At 35.8% G+C, this 26,594-nt stretch overlaps 2 protein-coding genes across 3 annotated transcripts in view; one reads left to right on the forward strand and one right to left on the reverse strand.

Moving 5' to 3' along the window:
* Nucleotides 1-625: 625 nt before the first annotated feature.
* GSKIP (GSK3B interacting protein) lies at nt 626-25,766 on the reverse strand. The gene is made up of 3 exons (XM_031953300.1): nt 25,630-25,766; nt 5,899-6,154; nt 626-2,795 (listed from the first exon to the last, which is right to left on the reverse strand). The coding sequence occupies exons 2-3, from the start codon at nt 6,151-6,153 to the stop codon at nt 2,634-2,636; spliced, it is 417 nt and encodes a 138-aa protein (XP_031809160.1). The 5' UTR covers nt 6,154; nt 25,630-25,766; the 3' UTR covers nt 626-2,633.
* A 485-nt stretch (nt 25,767-26,251) lies between these two features.
* The window catches only part of ATG2B (autophagy related 2B), an 89,859-nt gene continuing 89,516 nt past the window's right edge, over nt 26,252-26,594 (forward strand). The window contains exon 1 of one of the 2 annotated variants that reach the window (XM_031953299.1): nt 26,252-26,434. In XM_031953299.1, the coding sequence (XP_031809159.1) occupies nt 26,273-26,434 (162 nt within the window). In that variant the 5' untranslated portion in view covers nt 26,252-26,272. The remainder of the gene's footprint in view (nt 26,435-26,594) is intronic. The other variant, XM_031953298.1, reaches the window with a different exon arrangement.

Here is a 26,594-nt window from a genome sequence, read left to right on the forward strand (position 1 = left end):
GGTACCACAGGCAATTTCTATGCTATATTTGCATCCATTCTTTTCCTACAATTATTCTTGTTTTCAAGCTACCATGTACATATCCTTGTATGGTTTCCCATCCCATCCCCTCAGCATCCCTACAGTTTTTCCCTATATGAACTTTGGTGTTTAGATGACCTTCTTCCTACAACTTTTAGAGTGGAAGTCTTGGTTTTTTTGTCTACATACATACCATGTTTAGCTCCATCAGTTTAGATGGTCCATTCAACTTCTTACCCCTCCATCACAAAATACATAAGACACTATTAAGACAGAGGTAGTGGGGGATATATCTGGACCTGCATATGAAAGGTGTGATGACAAGTACTTTTGTGATGCTACATTAAAACAACTATTATCTTGGTTTTTGGATAAGTAGAAATAATGGGGCGCTTATAAAAACAGTAAAGGCCATGAAATTAAAAAAAAAAAAATTCCTAAACTTCTTCTGCATTTATACACATATTTACCAACAGTTCTCCCAAACTACCCAGAAAAAGAAATAAAATTAATTATGAAGCTACTAAGCTCTTTAAAAAAGATTAAAGTTAACACTATGTGATAGTGGAAAATTCTATGTGGCAGTTAAAATTAACCATAGTGCTTGTTCAATCTTAAAACTAATAAGTTTATTTTTATTAAATATAGCTTTTTTAAAAAGCTAAGAAAACACAATTTCCTTTAAAAACCTTCTGAATGAATTCTTCAAATAGCTAAGGCAAAGTTGAAATCTGTAATGATTAAAATTCTTATGTATGCCAACAAAGGCTACTAACATTTTATAGTGCTCTAAGGTTTACAAAGTGCTTTCTTTGCAACTGGTGTAAGATAGGAAGTGCAACCCATATTTTATAGATCCAAATCAACATAATTTTAAATTAAAATCAACAGTGAAGAGTCTACAAATTGAATAAATCAATCTCTTTTTCTCAGACTAGCAACCAAATTAATCCTTCTAATACATAATTAAAGAAATATAGAATTGTTACATGAGAACTAATGAGCCCTGAAACAACTCATAAAATCAGCAATTTCAATTTTCTCCAAGCAAAAAACCCATTTTTCTTCATACTTTAACTAAAATTAAGGAAATGTTTATTGAGACATATCAATTTTTTACATTTAGCTTGAAAATGACCATGAGAAATTTTAAGTTAAATGTAGATTTGTTTTTACTATTAAGCATTGAAAACAAAGCTACACATTTTTGAATCCTCTGAAACTTAATGAAAGCATTCCAATAATTTGTCAATAATAATTGACTACAAAAAGTTAATTTTACTTTTGCTCTGGCCTATACAAATTAATATTTAATCAGAACAAAAAGGAGCATATTTTATTATTAAACAAAGAATAACACTTTGCAAATTCAGGAGACTCAGGAAACTTATCCAAGTATTGAATTTTACTTCTACTATGGTGTTAGTTGATTATTTAAAAACCAATCCCCATTGTTCCCATCCAACATGTACCTGAAAACACATAGCAGCATGATTCAGTTAAAATAAACTTACAAATATTAGTACTTGTAGTAAAATACAAAATACAGAGTATCCTTTTTCCAAATATTAGTCTTTGAATGCTTCATATGTCCTTTGGTTTCAAACCTATACAATGCATTATTACATTGTAGATTTAGCATTGACACAAAACACTGTACACTTGAAGGGAAAGAGGGAAGCATCATAGGATACCAAAGGACTACATTTTAGAAAGTAAACATTGAAGCAAAAATACTTTTGAATATATAAACACTGTACATTATGTAAACAAACATTCAGAAAAATAAGAATCAACATGGGCCAAAATATTGTTTCCTAGGAAAACAGATTATAACATCTTTTTAACAATGCAATTTCATGATGTTCTTTATTAAGAAAAAAAGATGGAGCCTATTTTTATTCTGTGCTTAGGTATCTTAGAGATTAGATAGTAATTTTTACATTCATAGGCTAAAGGTTTATCCTTTTTTAGCTGGCTGACTGTTGCAAATAGGATACATAAAACTGCTAATCCCTGTGTCATTTAGCACAACAATACTAGATAAGTTATATACATTTTTTTTTTTTTTTATCAATTCACACTAATATAAATAGTTTAAGCAATTTCAAAGTTTGTGCAGGGGAAACTAGTTGATGATTTGTTCCCTGTAAGGCCAGTAGCAAAATAATCACTACAAATTCAGTCCAACCTAATATTGAACCCCTGATTTAGCAAGCTGGATTAAAATTGTAGAGAATTAATTAGAATGCCAATTTTATTAGGCAACTCTAGAATTCCACATGTAATGCTAGATGCATTAAAGCCCTGCATTTTTATAATAAAATACTGTTTTGTTTTCAAAATGCAGAAATAGTATTCCAAAGAAATCTAAACATATTCATGATCTATATCACAAATCAAAGGCTGCCAAATTCCCTAGGTGGAAGAAGTAACAAGAGCAGTTTATTATTAATACTGCTTGGAATGAGAAGCCTATATTTGAAGCAAACAGTAATGCCGAAAAACAAAACAAAAAATTATTTCATATTATATTCATTAGCAAGAATCTAGGGTCTAAATTCAAAGTTTCCAGCAGCAAGCCCAAAGAAAAGTTTATATTGTAGAATAAATTATGACTGTCCATCCTGTTTCAAAGCTTCCAGTCTTCTTAGGAGTGCATTTCCGAAAGCTTCTCGGTATGCTGGACTAAGGGTATCCAACAAAGAGTATACTGTCTCATGGTAGGAAGTTTGTATATTATCATCCACCTGGTCAAAAGCATAACCCACCACCTAGGAGAGAAATGCCAATAATTAATCAAATAATTAGATACAATTGTGTTTCTTTTGCTTGATTTCGAATGAATTAATTTCTGAGTCAATAGTGAAAGGCATAACAAAATATGTGTCTTATGAAAGACTTGCTTCTTTTGGTTTGTTTTTTTACTAATTTTTGGTAAAATTGCTTACTAAATACCAGTATTTTTATCAGTAAAACTTACAACAATAATCTTGGATTGGAAAGGAAAATATTCAAGCAAATACTATAGTATTGAAGAGGCATTTAAAAAGGATGCTCTTGAAAAATGGGATGATACAATTTTGAGCTAGAAGAGAACTAAAAGATTTTCTATTAGAGAATCTTCAATTCTCTAAAAGGTTTTATGGGCAACTATATGATGCAGTGACTAGAGCATGAGTCCTGGAGTCAGGAAGACCCTTCTTCATGAATTTAAACCCAGACTCAGACATTCACTAGCTGGGTGACGCTGGATAAGTCACTTAAGCCTGCTTGCTTCAATTTACTTATCTACCAAATGAGCTGGAAAAAGAAACGGCAAGCTCTAGTGTCTGTCAAGAAAACCTCAAATGAGGTCACAAAGACTCAGACACAACTAAAATGACCAAAAGTTTTATTTACTATTTAAGAAAAATATAATCTAGACCAGAGGTGCCAAACTTGTAAGGGTTCAAGCACTGGGAAAAACTCCCAAATCAGACTAAAATGAAATTGGAAAATGTTTAGCAAAATAAAAATACAATAGGACACAGACAATGTTAATTTGTCTTATTGTAAATCATTACATCCTGGTCAAAGGGATCCATTTCTAGATAAGTTTGACAGCAAGTGCTCTAGACCATAAAACAATCTAAATAAAATTTTCTTCTTAGCACCTTTTCAACCTTTAAGAACAATAAGGTCTAACTTTTCAGCTCTTCCTCAAAAAAAAAAAAAAAGCCCTAAAGCAAAAGAAATAGTTAAAAAGGTAAACTGGAACATTTAAAACCATTTATATGTTTTTTAGTGTAATGCACCTATTTAGTATAGAATAAATGTCAACTCTGAGATTATGGGGTATTTGATAATTTTTTATCTGTCCACATGGAAGACAGAAACTCTTCTATCTCTCTTGTACTCCTCACAGACATCTAATATAATACTCGATAAATATAAATAAAAAATTTTTTGTTTGATGCAATTTTTGACTTAATTTTTTAAAAAAAATTTAAATTAATTGAAAGTTTTTATGACATTAGACTTCATACCATCCTTCAAAGGAGGTAAAGTACAAACTCACTGTTCTATGTTGTTTCACAATGCACCCTTTATATTCCAGCCAAACTGGATAATTTTTCTCATGAACACATGACATTTTTTTCTCCCTTTCTTGTATTATGCTTCCTATAATAATGCTAGAGGAAGAAAGAATATTGTGCACTAAGAATCAATTAATTATATGCATTTTAATTCCTCAACTGGTTTATAAAATTCCCTTGGGCGGGGCTCTTATTTATCTTATTTTCTCTTAGTGCTTTAGCAGTAATTCTTATTAATTCTTTGAGTGAATACTAAATGCTAATGATTATTAATTTCCTATAACACAGTTACAGACATTTACAGAGTTATAGACATTTAACTATAGCATGTCACATTCCTCTATTAAAGCAATAATAAATTAGTACAGATTTAACACTTCATGTTCAACCACATAAAAGTTCTTATTAACTGGACACTTTTGACTATGGAATATCACCTTTATTTCAAATCACATTTGTAAGTAAAGGCATTTAGAAATGAATTCACTGGATGGAAATGAGATGTTTAATCAATTTACATTTGTAAATTATGCCATTTACTTGAATGTAGTTTTAGGGCTTTATGCTATCTATCCCAATTGCTGGATACTATAAATTCATTGTAGCATCTCTAAAATCATATAGCCCATCTATATTAACCTTAGTGAATTAAGAATTCCTTTTTCTTTGAATCTGCTCTAAATATACAAGCTAATCTAACAAAGACAACATAATATGTAGGATTTCTATATCTCAACTGGCAAAATAGATATACCACTCTAATTTGTGTGGGGCTTTTATCACTAAAAAAGACTTATGTGTCCATAAAGCACGAAGATAAATGACATACATTGCAATGTAATGATAGTCTCTGCTTTTCACAACAACATATTATATCTTGAAAGGAATTCCTTATTTAAATAAAAGAGATATAAGGGCAAAGGAAAATTCAAGAAATTACTAAGACTACAGCTACCTTTGATTCTATTCAGAAGTTTTGATAGCTAGTACATTGCTTTTTAAATTAAGGATCTAACTGTATCTCCAATCACAATGAGAAATTTTTTAATGACAATAAAATTATGATAATATTTATGATGAAAATTTCAGAATATAAGCACTTTGAAGACAGAAATTATCTCATTTTTGCATCTGTATTGCCAGTTTTTTTGTACAGTATCTATCACATTGCTGATGCTTAATAAATGATTGATAACTGGTTTTTAAATGAATATGACCATATATTTTAAATTTATAGTTCTGGTTATAAAATTAGGAAACTCAGATGAGTACATTAGAGTCCACGAAGAAATGACTTTCTATGAACTTTCTTATTGTATGAAATCTCACCTTTCAGATTCTTCTCACCTCATTTAGTCTGTAGTAGTATCTCCTCTTGCTAAGATCTCCTAAGACAAAGAGGGTTGGTCTAGGTCAATAGGACGCCTCTTAGAAATTTAGAGACTTGACTTTCCCTTGTGATTTAAAATTTGTTTAAAGTCTGAATCCAAGTATACAAGATGTCACCCAATGAGAAATTAACTTATCTAACAAGCAGGACTATTAATGCAGTCTTGCTGATGATTAAATTGTGGGTGAAAAAGGGATTTGAAAAAAATGATAGGCAGCGATAGTAAACCTAAACCAAATGTTCCTTCAAAGTTTTATATTTCCCTGTGTTTACCCAAAGATTTTTGAATAAAGTAACAAATCTTTAAAAAAAAAAAAAATACATCCAGTAACTCATATATATAATCTTAAAAAGTTGTAAAATCTTACTCAAATAAATTTTTTTTCCCTAGAAAGAAGAATGAGTTACCCTAAGCCCTGCTTCTGAGAGCTCCAGACAGTATTTGTTCCTTTCTCTTGTTTCCACATTGATATATGCAACATCATCTGAACAAGGCAGGCTTTTGGAGACAAACATGTTGCTAACAGCAAAAAGAACATCATTCACAACAGCTTCGGCTTCTAGTCTCATGTCTTTTACATCTGTTCTTTCAAAATCTTGAAATGCAGAATCTTCTATTTCCGTGTTACTGCTAAGCTCCACGTGACTATAATCTGTTTCCATTCTGTAAAACGTAAGAGAATAAAACCTGCTTATTTTTTTGAAAAGAAATGTAAATGTTCTGATCAAACTATTATAAATCTAGAATCTAACAAAATTTGCAAAAACAATTTTAAGTCTTTTCTAAAAGTAACTCAATAGCTTATTCTTCAAGGCAATATGTACAAGTAGTTTTTTATCTTCAATACTTTCCCAATCAATTATTAAGTATCGATCAAGTGCTTACTATGTGCAAGCACTATGCTCAGTGCTGGGGTTAACAAACACAAGCAAAAGAAAGATAGAGGAGCTGAAAAGTGGGAGTCTGTTGGTGAAGTTCAAAAAATGGGGGATGATTGATCTGAGCCTTTCCCCAGAATGGAGGTTTTGAGAAAAACTTCCTACAGGGAAAAGGGGTCTGCAGGAATGGAGTAGGGAGGCAGTTATGCATCCTATCTATATGTCCTCATTCTGTATAAGTTATGTATCAGTGTGTTAGAGACTTTCCTGCTGAGAATTGCCATGTATGTCACGTCAGCTACTAGGGTGGACCCATGAGGTAGAAAGGGGCTTGGCCTCTGAGGCAGGAGGTTGTGTCTTACAGGTGTTAGAGCTTTTCTTAGGATGAAGCACTAACTCCAGGTGTCTCCCTTCTGTGGATCCACCTATGCAGTGTTGAGTGGGTTAGGCACAGGGTAATCCTGAGGAGAGTAAATATAAATGGTCAGCTTTGCCATAGGCAAGAGAAGGATGCGGAGAGAAGCAGAGATGTAGAGAGATTCAGGGAAGCAGAGAGACAGATACAGAGACATACATACACTTGCCCTTGCTTCCTGCTAACCCCTGCTGAGAACACCAATAAAGAAAGGCTGTTTGGCACTTTAACATCAGTCTTGTCTCCATGTCTATCCAGGGAAGATTGGTTTGTAAGGTCCTGGCAATCATTAATCTCAGAGAGTGGGAGGTTACACAGGTGGCCTTCCACCAGGTCACAGGTTTCATATTCTAGTAAATAGATTCCAATAAAATTGTTTCATAATTTAATCTCATGCATTTAGATTTATGCATTTAAAAACATGACATAAAAAGGATGTCTGTTAAATATTCTTCATTTTTACTGTTATGAAACCATTCTACCTCATTTTCTAATTATATTTTTCTTTGATAATACTTTAGGCTGATTTTCTTTTGTTTAAAAATTTTAAATAGCCTTTTATTTTCAAAATACGTGCAAAGATAGTTTTCAACATTCACCCTTCCAAAACCTTGTGTTCCAAATTTTTCCTCCCTTTCCCTTCATACCCTCCCCGCGATAGCAGATAATCAAAATATAGGCTAAATATATGCAGTTCTTCTAAATATATTGGAATTGGCTTGAATCATCTCATTGTTGAAAAGAGCCAAGTCCGTTAGACTTGATCATCACATAATATTGTTGTAGCTGTGTACAATGTTCTCATGGTTCTAACTCATTTCACTTAGCATAAGTTCATGTAAGTCTTTCCAGGTTAGATTAATTTTCTTAAATTACTTTTTTCTAAGGAAATGACAGTAGTTTACTCATGTCCCCCATGTGATTTTCTTTTATCTTTTGTATTATCTGAAATCTGAATTCTTCAGAAACTGCTTGTTATCATGATGGCATCTCCAAAAGAATAGTGGTGGTAAAAACATGAGCTCTTATTTCAAGGAGCTTGATGATATTAAATGGACTCTGCAATTTCCCAAAAGCAATGTAACTTCTTATTTAATTATTGGCCCCGTTCACTACCTATGTGTACTGTCTGACCACAATACAAAGCCATATATCCATACCACACAGGTCCAAATCACAAAATATGAATAACAAGCACTTGACTGTCCATGTTTTTTCCAGTGTGAATGGTTCTCATTCAAGAAAATTTGTGAAAATGGCTGGGGCTGTGGGGAAAGATGCATATATGCTCAGGCACAGTCTCTGGTAGGTCTGTCTTGAGAGTAAAATTAAGAGTTTATTATGTTCAAGGAACTGTGCTAAGTACCAGGCTTACAAATAGAAAAAAATTAGTCCTTACTTTCAAGAAGGCCATATTCTAATGGAAGAACAAGAACCAGTCAGTCAACATGCATTTATTTATTAAGCATCTACTAAGTTTCAGATGAGGCAGTTAAATTGCTCAGTTAATAAAGCACTAGGCCTGGTATCAAGAAGAAATGAGCTCTGATCTCAAGACACTTGCTATGACCCTAGACATGTCACTTAACCTCAATTTGCTTTAATGCACTGGAAAAGGAAATGGCAAACCACTTTCTAATTCCTTTGCCAAGAAAAGAGCACACAGAATCACAAAGAATCAGACATGATCTGAATGAATGTACAACAATATTCCAAATCAGTACCTGGCTAAATACTGAGGATAAAAAAGAAAGGCAAAAAAATTAGTCCTGGGCTCAAGGAGCTCACAAGGAATTAGAAAAACACACATGAAAGGTTTGCAAAATTTCAGCTTCAAAACATGTTAAGGTCTTCTGTTCTCAGGATGCATATGCAGGATGCTTGCTATATGTGATTGAAGGGTGGGGCACACAAAGATTAAAAAAGACTTAGCACTTCTCCTCATCTAATTTCTGTTCTAGTTTTCTTCTTTTCACATTCCATCTTGGAACCTAGATTTCTGTAGATGATAAAGAGGATTCTAAAGGACAAAGGAGATTAGGAAAAGGGGGAGGAAGAGGACTAAGGGTGAGATAAATAGTATCAAGAGATGAGAAAAGGGGAGCATAACAAAGATGTTTTCAGATAACTGGGATTAGAGGAGCAGAAATTTGTTAGGCAATAGGATAGGGCAAATGCCTGAATATAATATGCCTTTTGAGGCCAGAAACAGACTCATTTTTATCTTTTTATCCCCTTAGAAAACATTTGTTAATTGAGCACAGGAACAGGACTTCTTCACTTAATCAACTTCTGTCTGCCTCAGTTTCTTCATGTGTAAAACAAGGATAATCCTACTTCTCAGGATTGTGAGCATAAAGTAAATTAATATTTGCAAAACAAAAAACCATACATTGGGGCAACTAGGTGGTGCAGTGGATAGAAAACTGGCCCAGAAGTCAAAGGGACCTGAATTCAAATACCTCATCAAACACTTAACACTTTCTAGCTGTGAGATCCTGGACAAGTCACTAACCCTAACCCTAACCCCAATTTACTCACCAAAACAAAAACAAACAAAAACCACAACACTGTATAAATGCTATTATTATGTTTATTTGTGTTTATTCTTTCTACCTTTTGCAATCTGGCCCCAAGCCATCTTTCTAGGCTCATAGTACATTACAGTACTCTGAAATTCTATCAAATACATCTTTGTTTTTCACACTGGGTGACACCCATTTTCTCAGTCACTATATATGTTATTCTACATGCCTAAAAGGCATACTCTCACTTTCCTCCTCTCTTCAACATATAATGTAAACACTACTTTCTCTATGAAGGTTTTCCAGATTCCCAACTGGAAAGTGTTCTTTAATTTTTAAAGCTTCTTTCCTTGCTATATGCTCTCTCAACTCTACTTCATACTTACTACTCCTGGTTTCTATTGTATTGTATTCTTTTTGTCTGTAATCACTTCTAAATACATCTACCTTTTGCTAAGGAGAATGGCCATTGTGAATTCTTCACATAATCGAACCCTGGTGCTCTCCTAAATCACATAATCTGGTGCCTCAACCACATCATCTATATTCCCCCAGCATCAAGCACAGATTGATTGTTGTTTTACTTTCACATTTCCTACATCTAATCCCTTCTCTCCACTCCACTCATATCTTCTTATTTCAGACCTTCAGTATCTCTTGCCTAAATTACTAAAACAGTCTCTAAAACGGTTTCCGGGAACCGAATCTCTCATTGTGCCAGGCTATCCTATGTGCTGAATGCCAAAATAATTTTTCAGCTCATGTCTGACCATGCGATCTTGCTACTCAACCAACTTAAAAAGTTTCCCAAGGTCTCTCGGATTACATATAAACTCTTCTGTTTAGATTTTAAAATTTTATATATGATCTGGTCCCAACCTATCTTTCCAGTCTAGTTGAACATTACTTTTTCTTTCTGTATCCTATAATACATCCAAATTGTCCCTCTTTTTGTTTGGTATTCAGGTCATTCCATCTCCCTCTTCCCTGTCTGCATTCACAGTGCCTGATATGTTGTAGGCCCTTAATACTTGCTGATCAATTATTTAATAAATGCTGGTTGACTGGTTCTCCCAGAAACTTCCTTCATCTACTCAGTTATTAGTGATTTTCCCCTCTCAAATTTCCTTGTATTCAATTGTTTATATTCACACATTTCCCCAATAGGATCTAAGTTACTTGAGGGCAATTATATCTCAATTCACAGTAAGTGAAGGAAATGATCTAATCCAAGTTATTATTAATTACAACTCTAGTTATCAAAATGGTTTAGGATTCCCTATTTGAAAATCTTTCTCTGCTTGAAGAAAATGCTGCACTTTGCTGACGAGAATTCTTTTCACTGAGAAGTCTTCACAAAATAATTCTTTGAAAGCTTCTATGTTTTTAAAATGTTATTCTCCTGCCTTTAAAAAGAATGCTTACTTTTGCTGGAAAACAGACTCTAGGAACCAAGTCTGTGTCTCTTTAGTTTTAAGGATGTGTGTATATATCATTTGGGCAACTGCCCATTTTTTCATTATTTGAATCAAGAAATTTGATGGAAAACTAAATAGTGCTTTCTGACATCACTGATTTTCTTGAAGTTGACTAATTTTTCTTTACCTCTAGTTTTGGAGTTTTTGATGATAACGTACATGGAAGACTTGAATATAAGGTTTCTTCCTGCTGAATTTTTTTTACTTGCAAGTATATTATTATTTTGGGCAATTTGCCTTCAACAAGGATTACTTTTTCATGTACTGCTATCAATTTTTTAGACTATATTTTGAGCTTGTATAGTCAATTTTTCATTCTACTCTATCACTTCTCATTTTTGCTATTTCTAGCAGTATTTTGTCTTACAGTGATCTCTTCTGTACAGTTTCCTTTTATATCCTTACAAGTTTCTTTGACTAAAACCATGTCTTTCTTCAGTCCCTTAAGCAATTCTTGAGTTGCTGCTTTTGGTGTTCAATAGGATTCAGACTGCTGTTAAAATTAAAATTAGTAATGAATGTTAACTCTTTGTTGTCTCATTTTCATTGTAATGGGTTTTTCCCTTCTGTTTTAAAATCTGGCCCGATTACTCAGCCAAGTTTAGGAGAGAGTACCTGGGCTCCTTTTTTTTTTTTTTTTTTTAAAAGGAAATTATTGGCTTCCCTTTTAACTGGAGCACAAACCTTAAACTCCCCTCCACATTTTTTGTTTTTTTCCACAAGCCTATTATTCTGTAGCATTATATATAAATATATAAAATACAATCAATAGTGGAAGCTGTCAGCAATGTTAAAAGCTGCATTATGAGAACTTCAAAGAGGAGATAAGGGGGGGAGGGTTAAGTGGTGATAAGGATGAGTATAAAGGGAAAGGAATTTTTTTTTATATATTACTAAAGCTTTTTATTTTCAAAACATATGCATAGATATTTTCAACATTTATTCTTGCAAAATCTTGTGTTCCAAATTTTTTTTCCTCTTCTCTTAGAGGGCAAGTAATTCGATATATGATAAACATATGCAATTCTTCTATACATATTTCCGCAATTATGCTGCACAAGAAAAATCAGATCACAAATGGAAAAAAATTAGAAAACAAAATGCAAGCAAACGACAAAAAGAGTGAAAACACTATGTTGTGACCCACACTCAGTCCTCTCTCTGGGTGTAGATGGCTCTCATCATCACAAGGTCACTGGAAATGGGCTGAATCATCTCATTGTTGAAAAGAACCATATGCATCACAGTTGATGATCACATAATCTTGTTGCTGTGTATAATGTTTTCTTGTTTCTACTCATTTAACTTAGCATCAGTCCGTGGAGGTCTCTCCAGGCCTCTCTGAAATTATCCTGCTGATTGTTTCTTATAGAACAATAACATTCCATTTCATTCATATACCATAATTTATTCAGCCATTCTCCAAGTGATGGGCATCCACTCAGTTTCCAGTTTCTTGCCACAACAAAAAACATTTTTGTACATATGGATTTCTTTCCCTCTTTTATGATCTCTTTAGGATACAGATGCAGTAGAGTCACTTTTGGATCAAAGAGTATTTACATCTTGATAGCTCTTTTGGGCAGTTACAAATTGCTCTTCAGGGCCATACTATATGATGATCAATTCTGATGGACCTGGCCATCTTCAGCATTGAGATGAACCAAATCAGTTCCAATGCAGCAGTAATGAACTGAACCAGCTACGCTCAGCAAAAGAACTCTGGGAGATGACCAAGAACCATTACATTGAATTCCCAATCCCTATATTTTTGCCTGCCTGCATTTTGGATTTCCTTCACAGGCCAATTGTACAATATTTCAGAGTCCGATTCTTTTTGTGTAGCAAAATAATGGTTTGGTCATATATACTTATTGTATATCTAATTTATACTTTAATATCCTGCCATCTAGGGGAGGGGGTGGGGAGAATGGGGGAAAAATTGGAACAAAAGGTTTGGCAATTGTCAATGCTGTAAAATTACCCATACATATAACTTGTGCTATGAAAAAAACCCCCAAAAAACAAATTGCTCTTTAGAATGGTTGGATCAATTCAGAGTTCTACCAACAACGTATTAAGTGTCCCAGTTTTTCCACATCCGCCATTATCTTTTCCTGTCATCTTAGCCAATCTGAGGTGTGTAATGGTACCTTAGAATTGTTTTATTTTGTATTTCTCTGATCAGTAGTGATTTAGAGCACCCTTTCTAGTTTCAATTTCTTCATCTGAAAACTGTTCATATCCACTTACCATTTATTGGAGAATGGCCTGAATTCTTACAAATTTGAATCAATTCTCTATATATTTTAGAAATGAGGCCTTTATCAGAACCTTTGAATGTAAACATTTTTCTCCCAGTTTATGGCTTCCCTTCTAATTTTGTCCTCATTGGTTTTGTTTGTACAAAAACTCTCGAATTTAATATTTGCATTCCACAATGTACTCCAGTTCTTTTTGGCCACAAATTTCTTCCTTCTCCACAGATCTGAGTAGACTATCCCTTGTTCTTCTTGTTCTTCTAATCTACTTATAACATCATTCTTTATGTCTAAATCATAAACCCATTTTGACCATATCTTGGAATGGGGTGTTAGTGTAGGTCAATGTAGTGTATATTTTCTGACATGTTAATTTCCATTTTTCCCAGTAATTTTTGTCAAATATTGAGTTCGTATCCCAGAAGCTGGGATCTTTGGGTTTATCAAACACTAGATTACTACAGTCATTGACTATTGTGTCTTGTGAATCTAACCTATTCCACTGATCAACTATTTCTTAGCTAATACCAAATGGTTTTATGAGATTTTGGTCAAGTACAGCTAGGCCACCTTCTTTTGCATTTTTTTTTTTCATTAATTCCCTCAAAATCCTTGACCTTTTGTTCCTCTAAATTAATTGTTATCTTTATGGGACTACATCATCTTATGTGAAGATGTGAAGATGTAGATAATTTGTCTTATGAAATCTTAACCCCAAATGACTGGAAATCCACAGCGAAAACATGCTTAGAACCGGGACAAAATTTGTTGTGGCTTTTGGAGTTTCATGAATTATGTAGGATTCAAGCCCAACGCAATAGGCAAACAGGAACTATTGGACAAATCACTTTTGACTAACTAGCTGGTGAAGGTCAGTATACAGAGAATTCAGAACAGATTTATTATCTTATAACAGTGTATGAGCAGATTTCTAAGGCTGCAATAAAAGCTTGGATGTCTTTCCCTGAACAGAAAGATGGAAATAAAGCTTTCACAAAAATAGAGTAAGGTCCCAATGAACCTTTTGCAGATTTTGTGGGACATTTGCAAATGGCAGTAATCAGAACCATTGGAGATAATGCTGCTACAGAAATAATGACTTAACATCTGGCTAAGGAAAATGCCAATGAGATTTGCAAAAGAATTATATGGGGATTAGACAAAGATGCTCCTTTAGAAGAGATCATAAGACGCTGTGCCACAGTGGGCACAAATGCTTATTATACCCAAACTATGATGAACATGGAAAGACAGGGTCCCTCTTGGCAATGGACTTCTAGAGAAATTCATCCATGTTTTCAGTGTGGAAAAGTTGGACATTTGAGAGCTCATTGCAGATATGGAGATAGAAAGAGAAGACAGGGTCAGAGAAAATCCCAAACCCCATACCCAAAATGCACTTCCATTGGGCCTCGGAATGTAGATTGACCCAGAGAAGTAAGAGGTAGGGCTCAACTCCTAAGTATCAATCAAAGGACAGGTGGGGCATGATAGCAGCTGAGGTTACACCCAGAGAGCCTTTAGAAATTTAGGACTCTGATGTCATCAACCAACAGAAAAGCAATCAGGACCATTTGAATTTACTGAATAGAGGAGTGAGATGGACAGGCCTGCACTTTAGGAAAAATTATATTGGCAGCTAGATTGGAGAGGAAAAAGACTCCAAGACCAATGCAATGGTCCAGCTTTTACTAGAATAGCAGTTTTGTGAGTGGGGAAAAAAATTAACATATAAAAAAGCTACTAACACAGTTTACTAGTAGCAAACTTAGCAGAATACAAATGTGGTATGTGAAGGTTTTCTGGAGGCAGCCTTGGTTTCAGTTACAATTGAATAATTACTCCAAAATGCAGCCAGCTGGTAAAAATGCAAACGTTTATTTCTCCTTCCAAAATAGCCCAGTTAGTTGAGGCCTAATTCTCTGCTTGGTTCCAAGAGATCTTGCAGCTTTGTCCTTGGCTTCTGCCTCTGCTTTCTTCAGCCAGCACCAAGTTGAAAGATGCAATGAATCTCTCTTGCCTGGAAGATAGGGCTTGTAGGCTTTCTTCCAGAGTGTCCCGTGGCCCTGAGAGCTTCTTGCTTATATGCTGTGCACTGAGTACACACCCATCATTATATCAGTGGGAAACCATTATTTGTTGTAGGATTAAATCAGTGCTAAACTAGATTTAACCACTGTTTCTATCAGTTCCACTTAGTACCTTGTTTCAGGTTCTGGCCCAAAATATCTCTTTCTAAGATCAAATCAATCACACTGAACCACGCCAAACCAGATAAATATTGTCTCTATCAACTCCAATGTCTTAACACTTTGTAAAGATTCCAACAGTTATTTCTTTCTAGCTCTATAAAATAATATCTTGGGAGTTTGATTGGTACAGCACTGAATAAATAAATTCATTTAGGGAATACTGTAATTTTTATTATATTTGCTTGGGCCAATCTATGAACACTTGATATTTTCCCAGTTGATTAGATCTGACTTTGTATGATAAGTGTTTCTATTTTATATTGTCTATAGTTATTTTAAATGTAATTTCTCTTTGTATCTCTTGCTGCTTGACTTTGTTGGTAACATATGAAAATGCTGATGATTTATGTGAATTTATTTTGTATCCTGCAACTTTGCTCAAGTTGTGAATTGTTTTTAGTAGTTTCTTAGTTGATTCTCTAGGATCATCTAAGTATATCATCCGTAAAGATGGATAAATTGGTTTCCTACTCTAATTCCTTTTATTTCTTCTTCTCTTATTGCTAAAGCTAACATTCCCAATACAATATTGAATAGTAATAGTGAAAGTGGGCAACCTTGTTTTACTTTTGATCTTACTGGGAATGGTTCATTTATATACCATTATATATGCTTGCTGATGGCTTTAAATAGCTGTTATCAAGCATTTTAAGGAAAACTCCATTTATTCCTACACTCTTTAGTGTTTTTAATAGGAATGGGTATTGGATTTTGTCAAATGCTTTTCCTGCATCTATTGAGATAATCATGATGTGTTAGTTATTTAGTCAATTATGCTAATAATTTTCCTAATATCGAACCTAAAATTGAGCCCCACATTCCTGGTAAAAATTCGAGTTGTTCATGATGTATTATCCTAGTAATAACTTGCTATACTCTTTGCTAATATTTTATTTAAGATTTTTGCATCAATATTCATTAGGGAAATTGGTTTATGATTGTCTTTTTGTTTTGACCCTACCTGGTTTAGACAACATGACATAAATACAATTTGGTAGGATTCCTTCTTTCCCTATTTTCCCAAATAGTTTGCATAATATTGGAATTAATTGTTCTTTAAATGTTTGGTAGAATTCACATGCAAATCCAACTGACCCTGGACATTTTTTCTTAGGGAATATATTAATAGCTTGTTCAATTTCTTTATTTAAATAGCTCCATTTTAGAAAATTTATTTCCTCCTGTTAATGTGGGACATCTATATTTTTCTAAGTATTTATCCATTTTATCCATCCATTTTTTTATCAGATTTATTGGCATACAGTTGGGCAAAATAGCTCTACTTTCCTCTTCATTGGTAGAAAGTTCCCCCTTTTAATTTCTGATACTGAGAAATTGATTTTCTTCTTTCCTTTCCTTTTTTGTAGTCAAATTAATGACTTATCTAATTTGTTCATTTTTTCATAAAACCAATTCTTAGTTTTATTAGTTCAATAATTTTCTTTCATTTTTACTAATCTCCCTCTTTTAATTTCAGAATTTCAAAGTTGGTATTTAATTGGGGGTTTGTTTTTTTCCTTAACTTTTTTTAGTTGCACACTCAAATTTCTTCTCTTTCTCTATTTTATGCAATTGAGCATTTAGAGCTATAAGCCTTCCTCTAAGAACTGCTTTGGCTTATTCCCATCAATTTTGGTATGTTGTCTCATTATTGACTGTTATGGGCCAGAACTCTGAACAAAGGAATCTTACAAGGTACTAAGTCAGTGGAATTGATAGAGAGAATAGTTATCTAATTTAGCATGGTTCAGTATGATTGATTTAATCCTGCAAGGAGATGTTATGGGCCAGAACTCTGAACTTGAAACAAAGGGTTCTTACAAGGTATTAAGTCAGTAGAATTGATAGAGACAATAGTCATCTAATTTAGCTTTGTTCATTTCAGTATGATTGATTTAATCCTACAAGGAGATGTCATGGGCCAGAACAAAGAACTAAGAGGAATTGAGGAGACAATGGTTAAATCTAGTTTAGCATTGATTTAATCCAACAACAAATAATGGTTTCCTAGTCATATAATGATTGTTGTATACTCTAAGTATACAACTTAGAAAGGATAAGTGCACTAGAAGCTCTTGATGGCTGAGACAGATTTATTCCATGTTCCACTTTTGTTATGGCTAGAGGCTGAAGCACAAACTCTTGGAAGTTGGGGAGATTCAGAAGCTAGAGAAGGCAGACAGGAGACTTGGAAAGAGACAATAAAGATTTGGACCTAAATCCCTGGCTGCACTTGTGGTGATTACTGAACTGAAACGAAGGCTGCTTCCAGAAACCCCAAGAATCCTTAACAGAGAATATTACATTTTAGAGAGAATATTACATTTAGAGAGAATATTACAATTACATTTGTGTCTATAATTTGTTGATTCTTTAGGATCAGATTATTTAGTTTCCAATTAATTTTTTAGTCTTTTTTTCCCCTGGCCCTTCATTACATATAATATTTACTACAGAAATAATACAATTTTTTTCAGATTACTATTTCTACCTTTCTGCCCTAATACATAGCCAATTTTTGTAGGAGTTATACTTTTGGCAGTGAAAGGGTATAAGCAAAAATCAGGATTTGTATCTTGTTCTTCTGACAACAAACAAACTGATCTCTTTAAAGTTAACATGAGGAGTTATATTTTCCTTTCCATTTAAGCCCTCTCTATTTTGTTCTTGCTTCTAGGTTGATGAAATCAGACAATGCAATTTTGGTCTAATAATGACAAAGATCTGCATCAAGGCTGATTAATTTATCTATACCTCATGTTCTACAAGATTAAACTAATAGAAAATTGCTACTGTGCCTAAAGAGTAAGAGACTAAGTTTCAGAGAAGGGGGCTTATTTTCTTAAAAGAGTCTCCTTGTAGACACGTGTCTATTGTTAATTCTAGGAAATTTCTTGAATTATTTCATTGCCTTTTTTTCTTTATCATTGTCCTTTAGAGTGCTAATTAGCTAAATTATGAAGCTTGAGTAAGAACAATAGATTGAAGAGCTGGATCAGTTCAAATGAAGGGTTTTTATTTTTTAAGGGAGAAGGGATAATATGGAAGGGAAAGAAGGAAGACTAAACCTTCTTATTTTGTGTAGGCTAGAAATGCATCAGCCAAATATGTATAAGCTTGATCCCAAGACTAAAGGGAATAGAAACTTATTCTGTTTTTTTGACCATTGCTGATTTTTCTCTTCTTTAGATATATCTCCATTTGCAGAGGCTTACTATACTGGTACTAGACTTGGTGTGGACATCCAATCTACCTGAATATTTATAGAGCTCAAACTCTGGAACCCAAGAATCTAACTAACGGACAATGGATTTCTTTGGGACTATTTTTAGGACTTATGGAGATGTATAATTCTGTATGTTGATTCATGTTATGAAAAATTGTTTATTTCAAAGCTTACAGGAATCATTGGATTCCTGGCACATGAACTAATGGACAGTGTGTAAATTCTCATGTTAATTCATGTTATTTGTTAACATTGCTACTAGACTGTGTTATATTGATGGATTTTATACTACAATTTATGGATACTTACACAATTTACAATGGATTTATGGATTCATACTACAACTTGAACAGCTGAAGATTTTTTTTTTTTTAAAGATTAGGTCAATTTAAGTCTGTCTGATCCATCAAGAAATGATTCAGTAGATCAGTAATAAAGCAGAAAAAGGGATTTATTTTAGGAGTAAGCTATTGGTGGAGAAGGAAAAAGGCAGAACACACAGGAGATAACTACCTCTTTTTCATATACACAATCAAGGAGAGAGATTATAAATTTGTAGAGGGTTTTTGAATCGTGGAGTAGAGGTAAGTAGATTTTCTTTAAAATTGTAGGAAAATTGTATGTTTTGAGAAATGGAGTTGGCATGGCACTAGAAACTTGAGGAAGGCACCAGTTAAGGTAAGTGGGATAGTCAATCCAGTAAGAATAAAAAGACTGGTATATAACAATGAGGAGCCGCCAATTGAGATTAGATAGCATGAATCTGGGGGCAGTTATTTGCCCTTAGTTCTAAAATGAACTTGACACAGGTGATATTATGACATGCAAATGAACTGGATTTGAATGAGGGTTAGTAAGATCATTATCCTTATTTTCTGCACCAAAACCATCTTGGGTATAGTGGCAAGATACAGATCACAAAGACTGAAGATGGCCTTGAATACAGTGAGAGACTTGGCCTTTTTAAAGCCAAGGCCCTTACCAGGTCTCAGTTTGATTGAGACAATGCTGATTTGATGAATAATGCTAGATAAGGAATAGTCAAAAATAAAGAGATAAATGAATAAATAAAAAGGAATGGATTCTGGAGGGGAAGACCCTCAGAGTTTCTGATCAAAATAACAATTGTTATTTACATTTACTCAGACAATCAGGGCCAAAACAAAGACCAAGTAGGTTTGGTCCAGGAGCTTTCTTTGGCCAATCAATGAGAGACAGAGTGATCTGGGTTTAAAGCATGATCCTTAAGAAAGAAATCTATCCCCGGAACTCCGAGATGTCAAAGGAGGAAAAGAAGAAAAGTGTAGCTTCTACTCACAGAGGTTGTTTTATCCTTTATTCTTGAAGACCATGACACCAGGGGGGTGATGCCAAGTCATGCGAGTAAGTAGTATATGAATGAGGTAAAGCTGTGCAAGGTCACAAGCCTCACTTTATTTTTTGGAATCTTGTGGGTCCAGTGGCCAGATATTAGATGAGGAAGACTGGAGATGCCCCTGGATGTGATGGGAGACATCAGAAACTTACTAGCTCTGTGACCATAGGCAAGTCACTTAACCTTGTTTGTCTGTTTCCTTATCTGTCAAATGAGCTAAAGAAAATGGCAAACCACTCCAGAATCCTTATCAAGAAAATCCCAAAATGGGTCATAGTGAGACATGACTTACTTAAGAACATCAATTTGTGGTGTGATGGATTTCCTCCAGGAACATTAATTCCAGCAGAATACATGGATGGTGGAGGGCAACCAAAGTTTAAGACTGACACAAATGACATGTCATGTAGATGTAGTACAACACAAATGACATGTCATGTAGATGTAGTACAAAAGGTAAAGCAGTTAAAAGTAAAGGACACATTACAGGTGAATTAGTTAAATTGAAGAAAATGAGAACAAATGAGAGATAAGTCAACTGAAATAAAAGATTTAAGGAATCAGTGATAATAATGAAGATGAAAAATGTTTTTCTTCTGAGGAAGGATACACAGAGAGACAAGAGATTATTGTTAATAAAGAGTTCAAAATCAGAGATGTGAGGTATAATGATATAATCAGGTAAGTGAGGCATAATGATGTAAGACACTGGTAAGTCATGGAAGTCAGAGGTTAATAAACCAGGGATGTCAAGAGTTTATTAGGAATAGCAATTTGTATGTTAATATTTCCAAATGAGTCTAGGGGCTTGAGTTACAGAAACACTATAATCCACATACTCAACTCCTTGAGAAAGGAAGTGACAAGTGACAAGGAAGCAAGTTCTGTACAAATGACTGTAGTAATGATGTGGTTGGATATAGTAAACAGGAGGCAAGGCTGCTGAATGATGCAAAAAAGGAGGCTGGAAATGTCAATGGGGAGTAAGGAATAAGCCAGCTTCTCAGTGTGGTAGAAGAAATGAGAGTCAGTTGAGTAGAGAAGTATGAATTGTTCGTGGTCTTTGTCCTGTGAGATTCTGTGATATTCATTTTGCATAGTACAGGAAGGCTATGGGATGTTTTTGGCAGAGAATATGATTTGGTGATCTGGGTCTTTAGGTACATATGAGACATTATTATTAGGTACATATGATGTCAGGTCTGTAGCTAAAACTTAAGAACGTAAGGGATGAGACAGTATCTCAGTACAGCTTTGTAACTCAGGTTCTCTTGGGAACCCATGCTTGAAACGGGCTTTTGACTCCTGCTTTTGCTTCTCTCCACTTGCCACATAACTTTTGTGACAATTCTTCTTTCCCTTAACTTTCTCTCACCCTGTGCTTTCATAAAGTCTCTTCACTGTACTCACATCTTTTTTAGAATATATCGCCATGATTTCCCCAGTCACTCCTATCAGAACTTGTGTATTTGGTCCTATTTAATTCAACAAAAAATATTCAAACAATGACTATGTATTGTGATAGTTATTTTATATTCTTAATCTTTTAGCTGTCAAGTGGTTAATATGAAAAACTACATTTTAGAAAATAAACATTGAAGCAAAAATACTTATAAACACTGTACATTATGTAAACAAACATTCAGAAAAATAATAATCAACATGGGCCAAAATAGTTTCCTAGGAAAACAGATTATAACATCTTTTTAACAATGTAATTTCATGATGTTCTTTATTAAGAAAAAAAGATGGAGCCTATTTTTATTCTGTGCTTAGGTATCTTAGAGATTAGATAGTACTTACTTCTGCACTGTTTTCATGAATCTTTATTAGGTACCACACATATTTTAATAGAGAACAACAGCAATTTTTTTGTTTAATCATTCAGTCATGTCTTGACTTTTTGTGATCCCATGAACCACAGGACACTGGGCCATACTACCTTCCACTATCTCTTTAAGTCTGTCAAGACTTAATCTAATGGTAGGGATTTCTTGTAACAGGAAAATGAAGAAGGTATTTTTAGATGGGGCTAATTACTAATGGGGAGTCCTATATCCCAAGTCATTTTTCCTCTAATTGATTTCACAGCCTCTACTCAAATGAAGGAGTTAAATAAGATAATCTCTATGTTTTTCAGCTTTTAAATCCAATATTTTTATAGGTTGGGAGTTTTTAGTTTCCAGTTGAAAGGAACCTTGGTGTCCATTAAGCCAAATCAATATACCAAAGGATTTTTAACCATAAAATAACTTTGCTTGAAGAAGTCCAAAGTGGAGAAACCCACCATAGAGTCCAGTTCACTTATTAGGAAGTCGTTCCTTCCCTCCTCCCCCCCATATTAAATGTAAATTTGCATCTTCTACCGGCTGCTCCCTATTCTGCTATCTTGGTTCAAATAGTACAAATCTAATCTTTTTTCCACAAGACAACCCTTCAAATTCAAAAGCCAACATGTCTCCTGATTCTTCTTTTCTTCAGGTTACACATTTCCTTCAACTGATTCTCACATAACTTAGACTCAATGCCCTTTACCATCCTGGTCATCCCACTCTGGACCTCTTCTGCTTATTCTTTGTTTCAATGAATATAATCTGAAGAGTCAGAGTGCAATGGGACTATCACTTCACTATCCCTTGAAGTTATCCTCTTAATGAGGCTTTCCCTTTAGCTTTCTTGGCTGCTTTATCTCATTGCTGATTCATACTGAGCTTGCAATCCTCTAAAATGCCCAGATATTTTTTAACCTGAACATCATTTGTCTAGCCATGCCTCATCTGATACCTCTAAAATGGAGTTTTGGTTCAGTTACAAGACTTTACTGAATTTCATTTTATTAGCTCCAGCTACCAAGATTCTATGTCAACTATTCTTTTCAGCTTTATGGCACCTGCAGATATGTGAAGATACTGATAACACAAGTCATGAAGAAAATACTGTCATTCCCCCCCACCAAAAAAACCCCAAACAACAACAACCTAATAGTAAAGAACTAACCAAGCAAAGATCCTTTGGGGAGGGGAGGGAGGAGGAATATTTTACTGAAAAATTGATACTTAACAATTATTACTTTCGAATCAAGCCACCCAATCAGTTTAAAATATATTTATATGGATCATAGCTCTAATCTATAGTTCTCCATTCTCCACAGGTCTAGTAAAAGATTTTATTAAAAGCATTGCTACAATCTAAGTAAACATTATTCACAATATTCTCATGTTTTACTAGCTTAGGTGAGCCTCTCAAAAGAAGGAAAAGAGATTATTTCAGCACCAACTGCTTTTGATGACAGTCTCACAAACATCTAGACTGGGAAGTGATTACACAATCACCTTTAATGATGTGGCTTACATTTTGCACAATCTGTTCTCCCTTTTTTGAAAATTGGGACACTTATCTTTCTCCAATATTTTGTTATGTTTCCCATTTGAATGATATTTTAAATACTGCTAACAAGGACTCACTAATTGCATCTTTTAGATCTTTCAGGATCCAAGAATGTGGCTCATTTGGGTTAGGCGATTTGAATTCAAGAGAAGCCAAGAACTCTCTCTCTCTCTCTATCATGGTTTTCAATACTTTGGTTTAGTCCAGGTCCCTGGACTTCAGAAATAGTTTACTTTCTACTATATTACCTGAATCCTGAGCCAGTTCTCTGGTCAAATTAAAACCTGTAATCTCAGGTTATATGATTTCATAAGTACAGGAACAGTGAAACAGATCAAAGTCCCAGTACCTAGTACCTGGGCCTTGGGGAGTTGCTTGAAGCACATAAAAGGCCCCATAGTTAATAGGTATCAGTGACAAGAGTTGTATTCCTGTTTTTCAGAATACAAACCCAGCAGTCCATACACTATCAACCAGCCTTTTTGTAACTAAAAACTAGATAAAAGAAATAATTCCTTGGAAATGTAAAATCATTTCAACCTTTGAACTCTAACCAAATTGTCTCTGTCAAGCTCCTAATCTCCATCAGCAATCATTATTCAATAAATGGAAATATGACCATCACTGAACCATGCTGGTAAACTATACACATAATCTCATTTCCACTTTTTAGTTTTCCTTCAAGACAGGTTAAAATTTCAAATTCTACATGAAGTCTTTCTATGACCTCTCCATTTACTAGTGCCTTCCCCTACTCTGTATATATTTTCTTTGTACTTCATTTTTATATTTTTCTGTCCCTGTTCCCTTTCACCACAATGTGAACTCCTCCAAGGTAAGTACTGTTTTTGTCCTTTGCATTCCAAAACAGCCCAGTCCTTAGTACACAGCAGGATCATAATGAATGCTTGTGGAAGGACAAAAAATCTTCCCCTCAACTTTACAAATGAAGACAGAATCTCTGAACAATAAATGCATATTTAGTGTACCAACTGACCTCGGAAGTCATCTCTAAATTTCTTCATTTTATCGCTGAGGAAACTAAAGCCCAGAGAGATTAACTGATTTGCCCAAAATTTAATGCTTTTAAAATAAATGAACCTCGACTTACCCAGCACCTATCTTGGCCATTCATTACGTGATTTTCCCATGGTTCCATAGCTACTGAGAAATCTGAGGCAGGACTACCTATACTCGTGGCCCATTGCTACCTATCTCCACATCCAGTGCTCAGTGCATCACATAACAGTGATGCCCTTCTGCAGCTAGCAATCAGAAGACCCAAGTCGTATCTCTCTGTTGCCAATGACTAATGGACAAATCACTCATTACACACCTTGGTTTCCTCCTCTATAGAAGGGAACTAACAATACTTGCACGATCTCCTCTTCCGGGTTGCTCTGTGATTCTTTTCTACAAACGAGAGCAGTTGTTATTTACACAACTAAGGGGTGGTTCTTCCTTAACCATCAGTATAATATAAATCCGGTTTAACATTGGATGGTCTCTGTAAGAGATCCTATATGCACGGAGCACAATACTCTTCCAGCTTTTCTGAAGATTAAGCGGCTTTTCTTTGCTCTGGAAAAGCAGGTGCATGCAGAGGGTTGGTGATACAGGTGGAGGAATTAGACAAAAAGGGTACGAACTTTCGGACAAAAGAAATCCTACAACGGAGGGAAGTCAGTAAACCTAAAAATGTAATTATTTCGAATTTAATTCAATTAAGAGGCTAGTGAGTAAGTAACCAGGCACCGTGTCCCATACTATTAAAACAAAAATAAAAGCAAACAACCCCGGCTCTCCAGCAACTTACATTCTAAAGCGACAAAACAACAGATAGCTAGCAAAACAGAAACAAAGTACACCGTGTTTTGGGGGAGGAGAGCAAAAACTTGAGGTCAGGGAAGAAAGGGCAATCATTCAGGACCTCCAGGGAGAGGAGGCATTTGAGTCTTAAAAGAGGACTAGGGGTCCTGGGAACCAGAAGGAGGAACGAGATCACGACAGGCACGGGGTGCACGCCGGGCAAAGGCACAGAGGCAGGAGACGCTGTGTAAGGGAGATAGCACGTAGGCCAGTGGCGGGGGTAAGGAGGAGTAACGTGAATCAGGGGGTTTATTAAAAGGCTTTAAATGCCAAACGTGCGTCGTTTTAATCATTGCCCTGGCGAGCGCCGAGGCCGATTTAAAAGGAGCGGGCCCAGGCCGAATCCTCTTCCTTCCCTAAAGCATTTGAGGAAAAAAGGAGACGATTTCAGGCCGCCGGTTTCCTGGAGCACTCGCGCATCTTCCCCAATCCCCTCCACGGCTGGGCCTGCCAGACCGAACCACGGACTCACCTGCGCTTCCCCGCGCGAGACCTTCTCTCCCTCCCGCCTCGGCTCTCGGAGCAGCGGCCGGCGAACTCTCGCGCTTCCCATTCCCCTCCTACCTCTGCCCCGCCTCGTCCCGCCCGCGCGAATCCGGAAGCGCCCCAGGGGTCCTCCTTCTCACCCGCCTCTGTGGCGTCATTTCCGCTGGCGGTGCTTCCCGGGGAAGGTGTGCTGAGTAAACGCCCAGGAGGGGGAGCCGCAGTTGCGGCGGATGAAAACAAAGTCGCCTGTGGGTCGTCGCTGTGGTGATCGATCTCCTCAGCTCCGGGGGCAGCTCGCACTCCGTGTCGCCAGCCTTCGGCTCGCGGTCACTGTTCCTCTTTCCTGGCTGCAGCCCGGAGGGAGGGGCGCTTCTTCAGCCTTCGCGGGGCCAGGGCCTAGAGCGACTAGCGAGGGGCACGCCGCGTCCCGGCCATGGGGACGCCGACCGGCCCCTGAGCGAGGGGAGACGCCAGAGGGAGCCGAAGCGGAGGGAGGGCCTTCTGCACGCCGAGGTCGCGGTTCCGACGCCGCGCCGCCTCTGCGCCCTTTCTTGCCCGCTCAGCCAGCACTGTTCTGGAGCCGGGAAGTTAGTTGGCGGTAGCCACCAGCAGCCAGCCTAGGAGCCATTATGCCTTGGCCCTTTTCAGAATCCATCAAGAAAAGGGCCTGCAGATACCTGCTGCAGAGGTACCTTGGCCATTTCCTGCAGGAGAAACTGAGCTTAGAACAGCTTAGCCTGGATCTCTACCAAGGGACTGGATCCCTCTGGCAGGTCCCCTTGGACAAATGGGTAAGAGCCGCTGGCGTCCCCGCTTCGTCCCGTCCCTTCACCCCCTAGAGCAGAACAGAGTGCGCCTGTATAGGAATTTGTTAATTTGCGAGCGCTTTTTTTTTTTTTTGAATTATTGAATTGTTGCTTAAAATTGCAAACCCAAAATTGTCTACATTTC

The sequence above is a fragment of the Sarcophilus harrisii genome, chromosome 2 (genome assembly GCF_902635505.1).
Source record: "Sarcophilus harrisii chromosome 2, mSarHar1.11, whole genome shotgun sequence".
Taxonomy (NCBI): Eukaryota; Metazoa; Chordata; class Mammalia; order Dasyuromorphia; family Dasyuridae; genus Sarcophilus; species Sarcophilus harrisii.